At 25.6% G+C, this 20,085-nt stretch overlaps 1 protein-coding gene across 2 annotated transcripts in view; it reads right to left on the reverse strand.

Moving 5' to 3' along the window:
* Positions 1–20,085, reverse strand: part of LOC129971416 (E3 ubiquitin-protein ligase MARCHF6-like) — a 32,603-nt gene that overhangs the window by 3,446 nt on the left and 9,072 nt on the right. The window contains exons 8-22 of one of the 2 annotated variants that reach the window (XM_056085170.1): positions 19,145–19,206; positions 18,696–18,728; positions 18,559–18,610; positions 18,403–18,461; positions 16,658–16,882; positions 11,738–11,941; positions 11,097–11,248; positions 9,616–9,799; positions 8,878–9,036; positions 7,627–7,696; positions 6,828–7,009; positions 6,593–6,727; positions 6,370–6,459; positions 4,573–4,705; positions 2,573–2,708 (exon numbers count right to left, since the gene is read on the reverse strand). In XM_056085170.1, coding sequence (XP_055941145.1) covers positions 2,573–2,708; positions 4,573–4,705; positions 6,370–6,459; positions 6,593–6,727; positions 6,828–7,009; positions 7,627–7,696; positions 8,878–9,036; positions 9,616–9,799; positions 11,097–11,248; positions 11,738–11,941; positions 16,658–16,882; positions 18,403–18,461; positions 18,559–18,610; positions 18,696–18,728; positions 19,145–19,206 — 1,876 coding nt within the window. Of the gene's footprint in view, positions 1–2,572; positions 2,709–4,572; positions 4,706–6,369; positions 6,460–6,592; positions 6,728–6,827; positions 7,010–7,626; positions 7,697–8,877; positions 9,037–9,615; positions 9,800–11,096; positions 11,249–11,737; positions 11,942–16,657; positions 16,883–18,402; positions 18,462–18,558; positions 18,611–18,695; positions 18,729–19,144; positions 19,210–20,085 lie in introns of both variants that reach the window. The other variant, XM_056085169.1, reaches the window with a different exon arrangement.

Genomic DNA, 20,085 nt, shown 5'->3' on the forward strand with positions numbered 1-20,085 from the left:
TCTGCACAAAACTATAAACTTCCTTTTGCATTGTGCTCACATTTTTTTAAAAGAAAATTATATACAATTTACAGGAAAATGATTGTCATGAACAATTGGTCATTTTTAATATCTTTAAAGTATAATTTGTATAATGTTGTACTTCAGAGTTAAAAAATCATCCATTAAAAACAAGAATACTAATTTCTAAATTTGAGGGAAAACATACATCTTATATTTAATTCAATTATCAGTATCAAAATTAAGAATTAAAAACCACAATTAAACAAAAACAACTAAAATTACATCATTGCTTCCATAGCTAAAATCCCATTTGGTTAAACAAGATTTACAATAGGAACAAATATATTCATATAAAAATTTACTGTAAAAAAAATTCTCTATACAAATCACAGATATCACATTTATTAAACTCTCGCTTCTTTGTATTCATTTATAAATTATTTTATGTTATTTTAGAAACAATCTCGACCTATTAATATCTTTTTTTTTTTAAATTCAGTGCTTTTTTTATGAATTAAATATTTTTTCAATTTTATTCAATCACCACCCCAATTTAAAAAAAAAAAAAAAAGCTAATGAAATATTAGCACTAATTACAATCATATTTTTTTCAACTAAGCTGCAACAAATCAGATTATTCCCTTCCTCACTGATAATTTAAATCTAGAAGATTAGGGATACTGAATTCACCAATTTCAAGTAAAATTACAGATTATTATAGTTTGAGCTACTTTAGCATAAATATAAGAGAAAAATGAAATCATTTCAGACTATTTAATGGAAATTTAATTTCAAAATTGATTATTGTTTTTAAAACTCTGGTGCATTTTTTTTTATTAGTAAATAGTTTTTTGCTGCTATAAATTCTGTTTACATAATGGCCATTCCAATAGCGATATTCATTTGTAGCATGACATTCTTTTAATAAACAGATTCATACTCCTGATTAATACATTTATCAATAATAAACAAGAATTTACTAAATTACAAATTATTTTTACTATATTACTGACTAATATGTGCCTTAGGAACAGGTGCTTTAAAACCAAAGAAATACAAAGTTATTTTAATAGAATTTATGCATACAACTGCAATTAAATATTTTTAATTAATAAAGTAAGAGAACAAATTATCAAAATTTTCTCATTTGAAAATACTGATAAAAAATTACCACTTAACCAATATTATTGCTTTCTAAACTTGTATCATCATAATACATAGAGACAAAAAAAAATTTAAGAAAAAAAATCATGGTCATAATTTTAACAGAATAATTTTACTATTATAGTAATATAGGAATGTAAGAAAAAGAAGTGTTCATTATTAACTTAAAGGAGATCCAGTTAAAAATCAGACCATCTATAGTCAAGAAATAGATAATAGATCCAATATATACAAATTTAATACTTAAATAATAAATATAAAAGAAAGTCAATTTCTACTTCAATATTTTAGCATGAAACATAGACAAAAGTGTCATCTTCAATTAAATATCTAAATTGGCTTTCATTAATTAAAATAAGTGAAACAAAATATACCATATATTTTGAAAAGAAACTCCACTTATTTATCAATTAACAGATTTAAATCTTTGCATTTAGCTGAAATGTAAACTTTTCTAGCAATAAGATCTTCAATCTTTTTATTTTAAATGTTTGATGTTGATTATTTTATTATGCTAGATTCAATTATCCAGAATATGAAATATAGCCAAAAGTGACCTACAGCTTCAAAATTTGTTAAAAAGCTATTTTATCTACCTACAAGATTTATTATTTCACAATGGGTATTCAATAATAAAGTCATTGTTCTATTCTTAACATGTTCACATAAAGTAAATAGAAATTTTTTTTAAAAAAAAATCTGCAATCAAAATAAATAGTTACCTTATAAAATACTTCAATAAAAACATTAAATATCAACAATTATAGTAATATTTTGGTAATTTTATTATAGTTGGATAGCCTTTAAAATCTACAAAAGCTTTCAATTCAAATAGTACACAAAATGCACTACTTATTTTTAAATTCCGTATTAATGTCTCTGTTTAATTCATTTTGCCTTTTAATGTAACATTTTCCAACTTTTGACCCCCAGTTCTCTCCAAATGTGGAAAAAATGTTTAATTGGGTTTAAATTCAGAGATTGTAGAGGTGGTGCCAGGAGTGCCATTTATAAAGACACTAGAGAATATAATGAGTTGTGTGCTTAAAATCAGTATTTCGACTAAGAAATAAAATTCTTTCCATTACCTAAGTTTAGGGTTGATATTTTAAAAATACCTTTTAAAATATTTAAATAATGATTCATTATGCTATCAATAATCATTAAATTACCAAGATTTAATGCTGGAATGCTTCTCTCTGGCATGCTCTAACTTCTCGACAGAGTTTATAAATCTATGAATGCTAAATTTAATCAATTTGCTATCACCAGCTAATAGGATTCCAATAGGATGCTATCACCAGCTATTCCAATCAAACAGCACTTATTTAACAATGATTTTGCAGATGAAAGTCTGGTCTTCACACTCAGAAAGAAAAACTTTAGAAAATAATCATATACTTACTTATCATTTTTAATATGCTCGTACAAACGGAGAAATTGGCGTATTTGGAAAACTATTGCACCAACAGTCATAAAAAGTACCAAGAGAGCTGGATAAATTCTACGTAGCACAAGATTTTGAAGTTCAAAGCTAGATGCTAAAAAAAAAAAAAAAAAAATCTTATAACTCTGTTATAGTAAAATTAGTAAATATCACAATGATGCCTTAACATCTATTTTTAAAGTTTAAAAATATATATATGAAAAGAATATACTTAAAATATAATAAATTGTGTTATTCAGGAATGAATTTTACTTTAACGTCTCATTTTTTTGTAGGCTAAAATTAATAATTTGACAAAATTTTATTGAATTTGATGTATAGTAACAATACAATTATGCAAGAAGAAATATAATCAACTAAGATTATACTAAAATATTATATAAAATAGAACAAATGGGGAAAAATTATACTACAAAATAAAACCGTTACAACAGATAATATTATATTTTAAGAAAATTTCAATTAAATGAAATATTTTTCAATTAATGTAAATCAAGAGCAGTTATTTCACAATACAAAAACTCATCTATGAATTTTGAAGTACTTTGGGAAATTTTAGTCACATTTGGCTTTAACTCTTATTTTTTTTTAAACAGAAAGTATATTTTCATTAATACTGATCATATTAATTTTTTTCAAGCATATTGGTTTATTTTCTGAACCAAATATATCAAAGTAAGTAATGCTTTGTAATTCAGTTTCTAAATTTGAATTCTTTGTATTTCAGTTTATTTTTTAAGCTCTCAAAATATATGCTCTTCATTAAGTGTTTCAAAAATCAATAAAAATATTAATTAAAAATTGTAATTGTGATATTTTTATTATTTATTAAATCTTTAATACATTTTCAAAATCAAAATCATCAATAAATTTAAATTTTAAAAAAAATATATTATCAAATTGCAGATTAAAAGCAAAGTATTACAAAATAAATTAGTTTGATCTTCACCTAAAATGTGATAAGTGTTTAATAAACTGTTTCTTAATGTGTTATTTCAATAGATACATATTAAAACCTTAAATATTATGGAAAAACCATCAAACAAAAGAAAAAATGAATAAAATCAAAATTTTCATAAAAAATTTTAACTTTGAAAATAAATTAGTTTGATCTTCATGTGATAAGTGTTTAATATGTGATTTAATATGTGATAAGTGTTTAATAAACTGTTTTTTAATGTGTTATTTCAATAGATACATATTAAAACCTTAAATATTATGGAAAAACATCAAACGAAAAAAGAAATGAATAAAATTTCAGAATAAAATCAAAATTTTCATAAAATTTTTTAACTTTGAAAATAGGTTACAAAACAACAATACCCAATTTTATTTCCACAATAATTAAGCATATTTTTTAAAAATAGTAACAATTAGAAGCATACTCATTTTTTTATGGTAAAAAGATAAAATGAATGCACATTATTCTAATTTCTATACAGTAACAACTCCTACCAGCATATTTCCAGTACGATTTGTCATTTTTTTCCTACTTAAAACTGGAAATCCAATTTCAAAAGACAATAAATCATTTGTTTGGAAATATTAAAAACTAAATTTAGTTTTATATAGCGTATCACATAATTAAATATAACAGTGACATGTTTGGCTAATAAGTCTGAAACACAAAATGTAAAAACACTTTCTTTTTAAACTTTTTTTTTTGTTATGTGAGGCAAATGATTCTGACTATTTTTATCTTCTTTTTTTTATTACATTATTAGTGTATCAAAAAAGCTCTGATAATAAACAATAAATCAAAATATAACAAAAGCTTTATGTATAAAAATAAATTTGTTTGAGAAATGAGTAAAGTCAAATCTGACAAATTACACATGAATACAAAAAAATTAAACTGAGTTTTCCGAAATTTATTAGGAAAATTAATTATCATAAGATTCAGAAAGAAAGAGCATTATATGAGTATCATGTTATTTCTGAAGACAAATGATACATACCGAACATTGGAATGATACTGCAAGCAATTATATATGGTATAGAGAGAGATAAGCCCAAGACGATTATCACTGGTAGGCATAGATCCATGAAAATTGACTGCAGATTGATGTTACGTATTCCTCCTAAATATACCTGCAAATTTCAAACAAACCACTGAGTCAAAATAAATAAATAAATAAAAAAGCAAGAAAATAATAAAACAGAAATCACTGTTTAAAGGTTCATTGCTTTAAAAAAAGTTTATAAGATAATTTCAAATGGTTCCTTATAGTTAAACATCAGTTCACAAAGAATACAGAATAGTGATTTAAGAAATTAGAAAATGCATGAAGTGAGATCCAGTCACTGAAAATATGGCTTTTAAAATCAAAATATTGTAAACCAACACAAAATATTTATAAAAAAAAAAACTGAACACAAATATTTATTTTTTAATTGAAAAATATAAAATATTTCATAAGATATTTTAAATCTGAATATGCAAACAGTATAGTTAGAATTTTTCAAATTTAATATTCATTGAAGGCAAGATTTCTCGGAACATGGTATATATATATACCATAAATCATAAACAGCATTATTTTTAGATACAATTATTAAACAAAAATTTTTTAATGTTTGTAAAATTGTACCTTTTTTGAGTATGTTGCTAGAATCATTTTTATTGATACATATTTCTCGTATCTGGTATTCACCTTAAAACAGAATCTATGGCAATGACTACACTAGTATGGCCTTGGGATTAATACTGAAACAAGCAATATATTCTTGCAAGAATTTAGCTCGGCAAATTTTAGTATTACTTCAGTACATTTTACTTTGTGCTTGAATAGCTAAATATATCCCACAAACACAAGCCTTGAAGTAAGTGGATCACATTGATACTGGTGGAAAATACATATAAAGAAGCATTTTTTGTATAGCAATATAAAGTGTAGAAAGATAAAACAAGAAATGCCAAGGAAATGAAAAACATTTGTTATTTACATAATATTTTTAGAGAAAGTAGTATACTTTGGTGACACAGCTTAAGTAAAGATGAATTTTAGAAAAGAAAAAAATTGTAGTCATGGAGGTTTATTCAGTTTGCATTATCAAATCGTTTACAAAAAAAATTTTACGACATTATGAGAGCTTCAACGATTCTTTGCATGATAGAGTAATTTAAATTCTTTGAGAAAGACATGCATCTAAAGTATGGGGCTGCAAATAGTAACAGAAGAGAGGTATTAAGGTTGTACATTCCCCAATAGAACAAAACCAGACCAAAAAATTTTTCTGTGTTTACATTACTAGTTTTGCAAAAGCAATTCATTTCATATCATGAAACCAAATGCAGGCCACTCAATCATCAGCATTTTTTTTTTTTTTTTTTTTTTTTTTTGTTATTTCTACCTACACTCTTCATTTCTAACCCCATATAACCATACAAAAAATGGCTCTGTATATGTATTTTACCTACTTTTAAATTTTGACCTATGAATTCAAAGATACTCTGTACATATGTATTTCATTCGTATTTACACGGTATAAATTTTTAAAAGCTTCAGACCCCATAATCCAAAGTATAATAAAAATTATAATTAACATTAACTTCACTCTGTCTCCTAAATATTTACATAAAATTTTTTTAATTGAAAATAAGAAAGAAAATGGCTCTTAAATTACATTTTCTGGGCAAATCTGATTATTTTATGGTAATGATAATTTACAAGCTGCCATCATTACCAATTATTCTCATAATTTTAATAAACATTGACAATTAAACTAAAATTATCAATATTTCTTATAATTACCTGTTCTATTACTCGTTTCATCCACCAATTAGGTCCAACTAATACAACAGCACAGAATGTTTTAGTTAACAGTACTCCGATAGCCCAATCCTACATATAGTATAAATAAGGAAAAAGCTTATTAAAGTATATTAGTTTAAAAAATAATGGAAACTGAAAGCTCTTTACTACAATATTTCGTAAAATAATAATTTAATTACTATTATCATCAATGTCAACATACCTGCCATATTGATATCAATGGAGTCTGGTTCAATGCCACTCTAGCTGGCACAGTTAAAATCAAATCAAGCAAGAGGCCCATTAAAATTGGAATAAGACCAAGCAATACACTCATGGCACACAGCATTTTGACAGACTAAAAAAGTGAACAAATAAATTTATATATTATTAATTATAAAATACAGTAACTAAGTAAACTAACATAATTGTTTATTTTAAGCAAATCAAATACATACGATTATCAACCATTCTCTCATTTTGGAAGATATTGTATTCCAGCCTCTAGGAATCCAGCTCCATAACAGAGTGCAAAGACGAAGCATAATCCAGCAAACATATAATCCACAGCCAATGGTATAAAGTTCATGAACTTTGGTGTTTCCAAGCCACAAAGACATCAGTCGACGGCCAACAAAAACTAGAATTTTTGAAAAACTTGTATGAATTTGCATATCTATTTTGTAGTAAACAAAAAAGACATAAAATAAATACAATACTAGTTTATTTAAATTTTTGAAATAAAATCTATAATGTATAGATAGTAGCATTAAAATACACACTTATAAATTTGAAATTAAACAAATTAATCACTTTCATTACTTAAAATTATAGAATTTTATATAAAATGAAATATACTATTTTAAATTTTTAAAAAATGTAAAATAGATATGCTTAAAATAAATCACGGTTAAGAAAAATATTTATAAATCAATTGTTATTTCAAATAAACATTATTTCCTTGCTGTAATGAATGCTAAAATACACAAGATTTTAAGGGAAGAGATAGCTTGAAACGCTTTTAAAATCTCATATTTAAAATTCTTTCTAACTATAAAACATTTTTTCTCCTTGTTGAAATTCAAGCTCAAATTTTGAAATTTTCAAATCAAAAAATTTTTTTGTTAAAAACATCTAAAATAAATCAATATTTAAATTATGTAAAAGTACATAAATGTCAATATTGTTATGTGACAAAATTATTTAAAAAAGTATAAAATTGAAAGAAAAAAAAATGAACTAAAATTTTATTTTTACCTGGTACGGTAATCATAATCAAGCTGCCCAGAGTTAAACTAATGCAGATGAAAAATATCAAGCAAACAATCTGAAAAATAAAATAATTACCCTTGTTATTTTTTTAATTTCTGTAATCTAAAAATGCATGCATGAAACATAGAATCTCAATGTATCTTATTTTCGAAAAGACATCAAAGAATTTAACAAATTAACTCCAGTACAACATTGTACAAGTTTTTCATTAAATAGCACATATATATGAAAAGTTTATTCTTACACAGAATTACAAATAATATTCTTCCAACTTATTGTAAATACCTATATATATATATCCTTTAAAATACAATTACTAATAAGAAAAATAACAACTTCAGTACACACAAAAAAGTTTGTATTATAACAGATTGAAGTAACTTGGAGTAAATAAAATATTTTTAATGAAAATTTATTCAAAAATTTAAAAAAGGAACAAGAATTATGATAATTATAAAAAGAATTTATGCTAGCAATTCTAACTGATTGTGAACCGATATAATTGTAGAGATCATCTTTATAGTTTTTTTTTTTTTTCAAAATAAAATCATTTCACCTTTGAGATTTTATGATTTAAAAGTATATGCATCACAAATTTATATACAATTTTTATAAAATGATACAGTTAAAAAAATATATATTTTTACTTGAAATTTTTGATAACTTTAAGACCAATACAAATTGCTGTTTTTCATTCAATTAATTATATACTAATAACATGTTAAATTATTTCATATCGATATCATACTTAATTTTTACTTACTTTCATATGCCAAATGGAATTTATGAATTCATTATATTCACTCAAATATTAATAAGCAAAACATTTCATTCAGGTAAAATAATAATGCATCACTGAATTGGTGCAGAGTATATTGAAATTAAGTTTTCTATATAAACAGCAGAAAAAAGTTTCTTCTATTTGTCATTAAAACTCATAATGAATGCTGATGAAAAGTACTTCAAAATCATTTTCGAAATATATTTGAAATAATTATTTTAAATTTCATCTCACTAACATATTTCTTATTAAACTAAATCATTAATTTTCTTTTAAATTTTAATAATAAAATGATATGATGATTAAATACAATTGGGAATAAAGTGTTCAAATCAAAGACTTCTCAAAAATTCACCATCTGTTACCATAAGTTTTAAGGGTGTGAGTACAAACATATATCTTCATTGCTTTAGGAATAGGATAAAAAAATGTATCACTAAAATGCCAAAACTAACTTTAAATGGCAAAAATCGAGGTCTTTTGTAAGGCTGGAATCCAGATGGGCTAACTGGTTGAAACAGAGCTTGATGAGCAGCAGCTAAAGCACCCGCTTGAAATCCTTCTGGAGCATCACCCTCCACAGGGGCAGCGGGAGCTGCAGCAGCATCCGACTCCTATGATAATAATAAAATATGTTAGAAATAGAAAAAAAAAAAAGAATACATACATTAATTATTAGAAAAATATTCACTAATTAAAATTTTAAAAATTTATTAATAATAGTTAAAATAACTGCAATCAAATGCCAATATGATACCCAAAATGTGCAATTTTTGTAAATGATAGTAATATTAATGTCACATGTTTCTTAGATTTTTAATAAACATTAAAAATTAATAATCAACATTTATTTATGCAAATATTATCCTATTTTACAGATCAGAAGAGAAAAAAAAGCATTCAAGATATATCAATTGAAATAATGCAAAACAAGTAAAAACTTCTAATATTTATATTTTTTTATTTTATTAGCTTTTAAGTAAACAAATTTACATAAAAATTATAATACTAAATTAGTTTTATAATCAAAAATAGAGTAAAGCTTTATGATTTCATTTTTTTTCATGCAGATCTTAAAATCAGATCCTTCTTCAGATCTTAAAATCATATTAGCATGGATTTCATTTTACCATTATGCATAAGACAGAGAGAGAATGAAAGAAAAAAGACTGATATACAAGAAAGTTACTTGCCTGTTCTCCGATATTAACATCACCCAGCAGATATGAACGAATGTCTAAGATGTAAGAGACTCCTATGCACCAAGCGCGAACAAAGAATTTTAACCACTGCCTCATATGACCTTGCTCTAATAAAGCAGGTAACACAACTTGCAGTAAAACTAATTCTAATGACAGTTCACTGTATGGCATTTCACTAAAATATCAAAATGAAATATAAGTAAATATTCAAAAATATCCATAAAATATTTAAAAACATCCAGTAAATATTTAAAACCTTAAACATCTATAATCAATATTTACTTTCAATTTTTATTAATAATAATATAAATAAATATAATTTTAATAGAATTTAAGAGTCATGTCAATAGCATACAAATTCTGCACATTTTAAATACTGTAGCAAATTAAAATAGCTATGAAAAAAAAGCAATAACCAGAAAAAGTTTAAATTATCAATTAGACTAAGAAAATCTATTATATAATGAGACTTCTGTTGTTTATTTAAAAGCAAAAGATACTTAAACAAGGCAGGAATAAGGAAAAAACTCAGAAAATGTTATGCAAGTAAACTTCACAAAATACTTTATTTTTTAAAAACAAGCTCATAGATTAATTATCACAAGCAGCAAAAATTTTAAAGTCATCTATTTTTTTAAATGCAAAATATAATCATTATGTTAATAGTATACAAAAAATTTAAATAAGCATAAACCAGATATCTAATTGAAATAATTTAGATGTATCTGTGTGCTTATTTTACAACAGAATAAGTAAATGAAAAAAATTCTTTACTTAATTACAAACTTAATGCTCTAGTTTTGGATAAATAATCACAAACTGATGCAGAAATTCTAATATATAAATAATTTTAAAATACAATGTCTTATTTATTAGCAAAAACAACACTCAGAAATATTCTAAAAGTGAAGAAAAAATTGAAACATGTAAGGTTTAGTTTCATAAAATTAATATCCCAATTTAAAACTAATTACTGCTTTTTTTTTTTTTTGGATAATCATATGACAAGAAAGGCAGCCCTTCTCTAAACTTCCACACAATATCAATTTGACCCACAATTTATTTAAAGCACACCACTTCTCTTCCACACATAGGATGGAACTTTTATGCAATAAAGTCTCAAACTCGCAACCCTTTTGCCCATAAGTCGAGACTCTTCCACCAGGTCACTTTGGTTCTCCAAAAAAAAGTTTGAGAAATGAGAAAAATCCAATATTATTTAAAAGATACAATTCTGAATTTCAAGCAAAATATGTTAAAAGACATAAAATAATTTTTAAAACAGTTTTAAAAAAAATAATTATTTAGAAAATTTTAATAAATTCCTTTTAAATATTTTTCCAGTCAAATTATCAGTAAATAATAAGGATACTTGTATTATTAATAATGTATTTCAGAAAATTTAGAAAAAAAATATTAATGTAATTTATTAATTTTATAAGTGGTTTACATATGTTGGCAAAAATGCTCACCTGGAAAGCACTACATGATATGGAAGGAAGCCTGGAGCTAATTTTTCAATTATTCTGACAGGAAGCCAAACAACTAATAGAATAGTTGTTCCAAATGTCACTAATGAAACCAAAACTCTGCGAATGTGCCTTAAAATTGGTGAATGAATCATCTAAAATAATAATTGAAAAATTAATAAAATGTTAAAAAATAACAGTGCAAATTTGAGACGAAAAGGATAAGTTAATCCAAAATGCTTTCTAATCAAAAATAGGCAATAAGAAAATTATATAAAGTATAAATTAACAACAAAGAACTAACAAAAAAATATTATACTATCAACAAATAAAAATTTGAAAGAAAAAAAAAAGCAATTAGTTTTTACAATGTGTGATATAACATTTTAGAACAATATACCATTAAATAAACTTATTAATATCATTTGTGAAATTAGAACAGACTTTTAAAGAAATTATTTTAGATGTTTATTACATAAAAATGCAATCATGCACAAAATAATACAGAATTTCGAAGGTCATAATATAACAAATCTATTTCAATTTGGGAATAAATTTATAATTTAATATAATTTTAATGATATATTATGAGGAACTTTATTATCATAAATAAGACGATGAGCAAAATTATAAAATTCACTAACTTCTTGAATGGGGTTGAAGTCAGGATCATTAAGATTCCTCAAAAACCACAAGACACCAGGACGCAAAACTTCTCGCAGCAATAAAATAAAGGAAGCAAAGTAGAACACATATACCATTCCTGCAAGCCAATGAATGAACATAGATGTCCCAGGTGCAAGTCTGAAACCAGCTTCTCTATCATGAATAGTAGCATCTAACATAGTCTACAAACAAAATAAATTTTTTTACATCAGAAATATTTCAAAAACATTATATATTTCAGTGTTTTTCTATATATTCGGTCACTGCAAAAGTTCATATCTGATTTTCATAGGTGGCAGCAAATTGCACTTTATATAAAAATGCCCTACGCTATTTTTCAGCATGTTCTTAAACTTCAAATAAAAAAGCATCTAGTGTACATACAGCATTGAATAGTAATAAAAGAGCAATTTTTTTAATACAACAAACTTTTAAACAAGAATGCTGAAAAGGTTCATTTTTGCTATATAATTTTTGAATTTTGGGAGGCATAAATATTATAACCATACAAAAAAGATTTTGATATGCTCCTTCTTCATAGATTATGAAAAATGGTTCGGTAGATTTTGGAATGTTGATTTGAATACTGGAAGATCAAAAAAGATAAGGATGGACTTCTGACATTGATGATAGTATTGCGGGAGCTTTGGGGGAAGAAAATCACAAAATAATAATTAAGAAAGTTATGGAGAAGCTGAACACTGATAATTTGACCATGTTTCACCTTTAAAAAAAAAAAAAATGTTTGGGTATGTTTCAATACCTGTGTCCACATCTCTCTCTCTCTCTCTCTCTCTCTCTCTCTCTCTACACTATCCTTTTCTCTCCTATTCCACTACAATGAAGAGCCAGTTTTGGGATTGTATGGTAAAAGACAAAGGCAAAGGCAAATGTATTTCATATAACAATGTTCAGTACAAAAAAACATGGAAAAACGCAGTGTGGTTTGAAGAATGTATCATAAAAACTAAGCTGCAACTTTTTAAATTGTGCGTTTGATGGGACTCAATAGAATTATTCGTTTCGAGTTACTTCAAAGTAGTTAAACAATTATGGTAGACGAGTATTGTTAACTCAATAACCTAACAGACAGATGATGTTGAGAAAAATCATGTCAAACTGAAAAGGTGTAATTTTTCACCATGACAATGCCAAACCAGATGTTGCGCAATAAACACTAAAAAACCCACAGAAGTTGAAATGGAAAATTTTTCAATATTTTCCATATTCTCTTGATTATGCACCATTTGATTTTATGTCTTTGCAGTACAGTTTAAGAGACAAAAATTTAAAATCAAAGGAAGATAGAGTCTTTGCTATTTTTTTTTCAAGAAAAGTTAAGATCATTCTTTAACAATGGATTTAGCAAACTTATACATAAATGGAAATCAGACATATATAATAATTCAGATTAATTATATTCTTGATTAATTAATTAATATTATTTAAATTGTATTTGCTTGAAGATTATTAATAAATTGGGCATGGGCTTTTGCAATGACCCAAGATATAAAGATCAATTTATTAGTAATAATAACACAAAAATGACAACTGACATTTTCTTATCTTGCACACATTATCATATTCCCAGCAATATTGCAATGCAGGAGCAATAAAAGAGAATCTGTAGTAATAGAATAGATAAATATTCTTAACAAAGTTTTGCACTATTATTTTACTCTATATCATAAAATCTTTCCACTAGTAAATGCTTTTGTAATAATGAGAGCTAGAATAAATAGGATTGAAAATAAATAAGTGTAATAATGGCTCAATAAATAGATTGTTATAACAAAATACTTTTGACTAATTGAAATAATATCAGGGGTGTTTGTGGGACCCCAAAAAATCCCCTGAAACTTTTACGGACTTACTACCGGCATTTTGGAGTTTCGAGAAGGGGGGGGGGATGAAAAATTACAATTATGAAGTATTGAATGACCTAATTATAAAAGTTCAATGAATTACTTTTTTTGCAAAATTAATAACCATAAATTTTCAAACATATAAACTACTACATTTTATGCAAATCTTTTAAATTACCTGAATTAATTCTTTTAAAAAAAATTATCTAATTTCTGCTGCTTTTTTTTTATTTTCTGATGTTTGTGGGCTTGTCTTTCTTTTGTGGTGAACTTCATAATTGCAGGAAGGTTGACTTTTATTTTCCTCATTTACAGTTGAAGAAATTTCCTCGAGAACTGCACATGCAGAGGTAGAAGCAGTTTGCTTTTCTGCTAATGTAGAAGGTTTTTCAGAGACTTTTATAGGTGACTCATCTGAAATACATGTTTTTAAATCCTCTTGATATGTTTTCCAACTTCTGTTCATATTCAGTAAGAGATCTTTGTGAATTGGATCAGTCATTGGTTTTTTTGAGCCATATTTTTCACATGAGGTTTCTTTAGAAGCCATTAAATCATATTTAATAGTCTGCACTGCATCTAGGGAATCAATCTTAAGAGAGGTTCTATAGTCAGTGACAAGTGTATCCATTAAGTTGAATGCACTTTCCACTAATGGGCCATGGAAGCAGCTAAGGCAGGCTTTGACCAATTTAGCCAATGTAGGATACTTATAATCATTTGTGAAATCATCTTTTAAATTAAAAACTTTAGACCAATATTTATCAATTGTACACTTGACTTGATTTCCACTTTCATCAGATGTGTAGAGCATTTCTTTGGTGATATCAATATCACTCTGGTATAACCTTATTTCAGCTTCTACTTTTGACTTTTCATTATCACTAAAAATATGGGACATAAAAGATGATAATTTTTCAAAAGCTAATATTGTACTGGTTTTACCTCTTAGCTCTGGATCTAATGCTGTAAAACTAATTAGATATGAATTTTTAAGGGGTAATTTCTGTTTCATATGCTGAAATTTCTAAATGAAATTCTCTTGCATACATAAATAAAAAAATATTTCAATAAGCGAAACGAAAAATTTACACGTGCATCAATAAATGAAACGAAAATTTTACACAGCGAAGAAAAAAAAGTTCCGAAGCGATCAATGACAAATAGCTAATAAGGCGAAAAATCCCCCTTCTCTACTTATTGTCGCCACGCCAGTAGAGATAAGATCTTTGAACCCAGAGTCACGTTATCGCACATCTGGTCGAACGAAGTCTCCCCCTTTTTTTTCTGCCGCGCCTACTTGCCGAAAAGAATCCAGAAGAGAATGTCCGAGAACTGGGGGAATGAGTCATAACTCGCAATAAGGAAAGAACAAAAAAGAAGTTTTTCCCCCCTTTTCACGCATTATCACTGCCTTTGGAGAAAGAAAGGAAAAGTTTTCACCACACACACTGACCTTGCGTTTTCTGCTTTAAAAGCAAACAAAATTACCCAGATCAAAATAAATAATTCATTATTATTCCTACTTCCTTTTGAACGACGATCCCCGGAAATTCCGGGGATCGAAGTTCAAAATCCCCGGAATTCCGGGGTTTCCCCGGAGCACAAACACCCCTGTAATATTCATGTACCATTATTTTCTAAGGCCATAAACACAAAGATTCCAATAAATTTCCTTTAAATTATGTCAAAAATACCAAGATTAAAATAAATATAAAATTAAAAATTAAAAAAAAAAAATTATCGAAAAAATTTTTGGAAAGAATAATTTATATATATATTAAAGTATTTTTAAAATACATTTAAAAAAATGAAATTTTAGTATTCCTAGAAATACTTCACTAATAAAAAAATAATCTATGATAGAACATTTTTAACATTACAACATTTTGAAATCAAAAATCTGACTAATGAATGGCATATGTTAGTTTAAAACTGTTAAGGAGTTTTGAAATATATATTCCTAAGACAAAGCAAAAAGGAAACCATGGAATATATTCGGCTGAGCCACAAAAGTGAATTGCAATAAGCCAATAACTAAATGCTAAAAGTTAATATTTTTTACTCCAAGAAACTAACAACTATTACTCTTCGATTCAAACTACATTAGTTCAATTATTCATTGCATATATTTACATACATATTAAGGTAAAAACATAAGCATAAATCATATTTTTATTTAACACTTTTCCTACACCATTCCCATTACATTATAATACATATATACGCTAATAATAATAAAGGTGTATGTGTGTGTGTTGATGCTCTACATGCCAGACCACTGGCTCACTGCTACCAATTTTCCATATTTATTCCACGTAGAATAGAACAAGTTTTTTTGTTGTTTTTTTAATTTTAACTAAAATTTTATTTAGAAATTAAGCTGAATTCTGGGATTCTACATATTTATTTCCAAAAATATTATTGCACAAAAAATAAATTTACACTGTTTTGGAATTTAAAAAACTCTGATATTAATTTAATATTCATGCATATGCTTGCTGAATTTTGACGATTTTATTTTGCATTTATTTATTTGCATTTATTTATTTGCATTTAAATTTCAACTATCGATTGCATTTTTTTCACTGAAATTCAAACTGTTTTCAATATTACCTTAAATATTTAATAATGTGATTTTATTCCATTGTTGAAAGAAGCATTCTATTTAATATCTGCATAGTTTTCAAATCATAAAATTTCGTAGATAGATGATTCACGTATAATAGCATTATGATGTCATAGAACTGGTTTCAATTAGAAAGTTTCATATACACTATGAATAGAGTATATGAAAAAACTATTAAAATAACACATCTTTACTGTCTGACAATGCGATGAATCATGGACATGAAATTATATTTAAACATGTTATCTAAAATCAAATATAACCATTATTCCCAGTGAATCAGCTGATAGCCTGCAGCAATTAGTTTTTATTTATAATGAGGTTACTGTAGGAAAGCTGCTAAATTATGATTTAAGTTAAAGGAAAAAGAACTCTTAATTTAATATGCATAGAGAATTACATACCAAAGAGCAGATATCCAACCACCAACCGCAAACAAGAGGGAAAATTCCAATCTCAATGACTGATAAAAGTGAAACTTTTATTACAACATAACATATTCCAACCAATCTCCTGGTTTTGTTTAATCTAATTAAAGCAGCTGCTCCATGAAGCAAAGCCAATACAATTCCGATGTTGATATAACCAAAAAGCGTAGTCAGAAGCCCTTCAAATTCTGGTGCAGTAGTCTGAAATAAGGAGAAAAAAAAAATTATATAAAGAATAAGAAATATACTTATACAATAGAATTCTGGTTGGTCATATTAAAAGATAATCAGATCAATTTGAAAAAGAAAAGATTATCAGATAAACACAAAAATTAAGTAATATATATATAAACTTTAATACAGAAAATATCATATAACAAGCATAAGATATGAAAAATTGTAATTATTGTAAGATAATGCAAATAGCCTCGAGAAGAATGGAGAAAGGAAGAGTTAATTAGGATTATATTGTCGATGCAATAACTTAGTATTTATAACTAAAGATACACTTCTTTGGTTAGGAAAGGATACTCAAAAATTAGTGAGACCACCTCTCACTGATACTTTCCCGCTTTTGAAACTTTTATTTTTTATTTTCCCACCAATGTAATTGAACTTCAGATAACAGATAAACTATTATTAGCAAATCTTAGAAGTTTTGAGTCAATTTTCAAAAAAATTAAAATTGATTGCTTTATTTTTTATAGGCAATCCAAGGAAAAAAAAAGACTTAAAATTCTTGAAATAAAAATTAAATAGCACATTATTGTAGGTGCAAGTTTAATATCTTCCAAGCAATAAAATGATACTACTCATAATGTTAATTCCAAGATGCCCAACCAATAACAAGGTCCCTATCAAGTTAAACATTTAATTCATTGGATAATTGATACATTGGGTATCACATGACATTCACAATTCACAACTAAACAAAGGAGGGACACAAAATTTTGATTCCATAGACTATATAGTTGTTGGTATATGATGTTATGAAGAATCCACAAGCAAATGGATAGTTTCTGCTACAGAGTACTTCATCTAATCATTACACAGAAGAAACATGAGAAATGGAGAACACCATAAAGTATATACATATAATTCAAAAGAAAATGAATTATAAAGAAATATTCAAATAGCTGACCACAAATAAATCAAAAGGCAGTTAAAAAAATCATTGAAATCAATAAAAAGAAAGCAATAAGCATAGAAGTGAAGTAACATAATAAACAAGCTTATAATTTTTTAAAATGTTTCTAAGCTTGTGATATTTTATTAAGTCCATTGCACAATATTTTACACTGAAACATATTCACATGATTTAATATTAAGAAATGCATAAAAATGTATTTATACTCATTTCATACTTTTAAGTAATAATATTATTATGGTCTATTCAAATTTAAATGAATTATGAAAATTAATTTAATAACCAAAAATTCTTAAAAAAATTAAAGAAATCTTTTTTTTTCTTTGATTAATTTACTACAAATAATGAAATTTGTATTCATTAACTTTAACAGTTTGGGAATTATGTTTTAAAATATCTAGCAACTAAGCATTTAAAGTAAAATTAATTAAAATATCAGAATAAAATATTTCTGATACATTCTCAATAAAAAAATAATCAAAAGGAAAAACTAGACTGTTTAAAGGATAACAATTGTTATTATTTTTTTAAAAAAAAGAATCTGAAGTAATGATACAACGAGATTTTTACTTACGAGCTCTTTGAAACCCAAACATGATAGCGATAATTGGCCAATGTGATACGGACAAAATGCTGCAAAAAAAAAAAAAAAAAAAAATGAATTAAATTATTTTCTTTAAAAAAAAAAAGATTTAATATATATAAAGATTATTTCAAACTAAAAACTTACCAAAAACAACAATAAAAAGTGTGTTGAGAGACACAACCCAAAAAACATGTTCCTAAAACAATAAAAAAATTGCATTAATTTTTGAAATTACGAAAATAAGTGTTTTACCATTCAGTAAACCAAATGAAAATACTTACCAAAAAAACAAGAGAACCATCAAGACCCAGCAGCTGTTCAACACAACATACAATAATAAATTAATACAGCCAACTTAATTTTAAGTGCACTATAGTAACAGTAATGTTTTCACATAAAGAATATAAAAGAAGTACTGAAATGATGATTACAGCTAAGGGGTTTAGAAATCAAGCTTACTCACTCTGATATAATATTACAGAATGAACAAATTATAGATAATTCTAAAAATATGATGAACCTTACAGAATTTTGAAAAAATAAGTTACAAAATAAATTTTCTTCTGTAATGTTTAGTTAAACATTTTGATTTCTTGCCCTTTATCATAGCCATAAACAAATTTTAATGTTTATTAATAAACTAAACAGGAATAAAAAATATTTTGATAATTCCATTATATAAAAAATTAAAAATTAATATTTCTGCTAGCAGCAACTAATTTATACATACACGTTCCCATGTCAATTCTTCAGCTGCATGGTCCCATTCTATAGGATTCCAGTTATTAACATCTGCTGAAATGTTAACAAACACATTTTATTGATCACAAGATTTTAAGTTCTATATTAAAATAAAAATAGTCAATATTACAAATACATTTTAAAAATGATATAAATTGACTGAATATATGAATAATAATAATTTACTTTAAAATTTACTATTATTGCCCATTTTGTGAATGTTAAAAAGCTTTATAAAACTTTCAGAACTTTTTATTTCTAAAATAAGAAAATAGTACAATTTTGGTGGTAAAATAATAAAATGAGAACTAGGCTTTTTGCACTAGAAGTCTTGGAAGTAATTTTGAAATGAACTTTTAAATTCTAGACATATTACACTGATGATTGAATTATGCAATCATTTTAACTTTATGGATTTACAGCTAAAAGATGCGTAGCAGGCATGCAGATTGATGATACAATTAGTATCAGAGTTTCTAGAAAAATAAAGGTCTTTGTAAGATATGTATACAAGTGTTTCCCCCCCCCCTCCTTAGATCACATAAGTAACTTAAATATAGAAAGGATTCAAGGTTTCTATTCAAAATTTCTAATACTGCTGAATAAGCAATAACTGTCTAAAGAAAGGACAGGTATATATTAATATTCTGATTTGGAAAAAAAAATTTAGATGATGAGAATAGGATTACAAATTCAACTTTTGTAAAGCAGCAAACAAATTTATAGCCCTATACATATGAAGACTTAATTCAAAATAAAGAGATTACAAATTTAGGCATAAAAAATGTCATACACAATCATGTTAAAAAAAAATGCTAATCTGAATTACTGTAACAAATATTTTAAGATTCATTAGTATTTTTTATATATATATTTTTAAAAATTATTTAAGTGAAAATAAAAAATGGTATAAAAATAAAATTGTTATCA

The sequence above is a fragment of the Argiope bruennichi genome, chromosome 6, assembly GCF_947563725.1.
Source record: "Argiope bruennichi chromosome 6, qqArgBrue1.1, whole genome shotgun sequence".
In the NCBI taxonomy this organism is placed as follows: domain Eukaryota; kingdom Metazoa; phylum Arthropoda; class Arachnida; order Araneae; family Araneidae; genus Argiope; species Argiope bruennichi.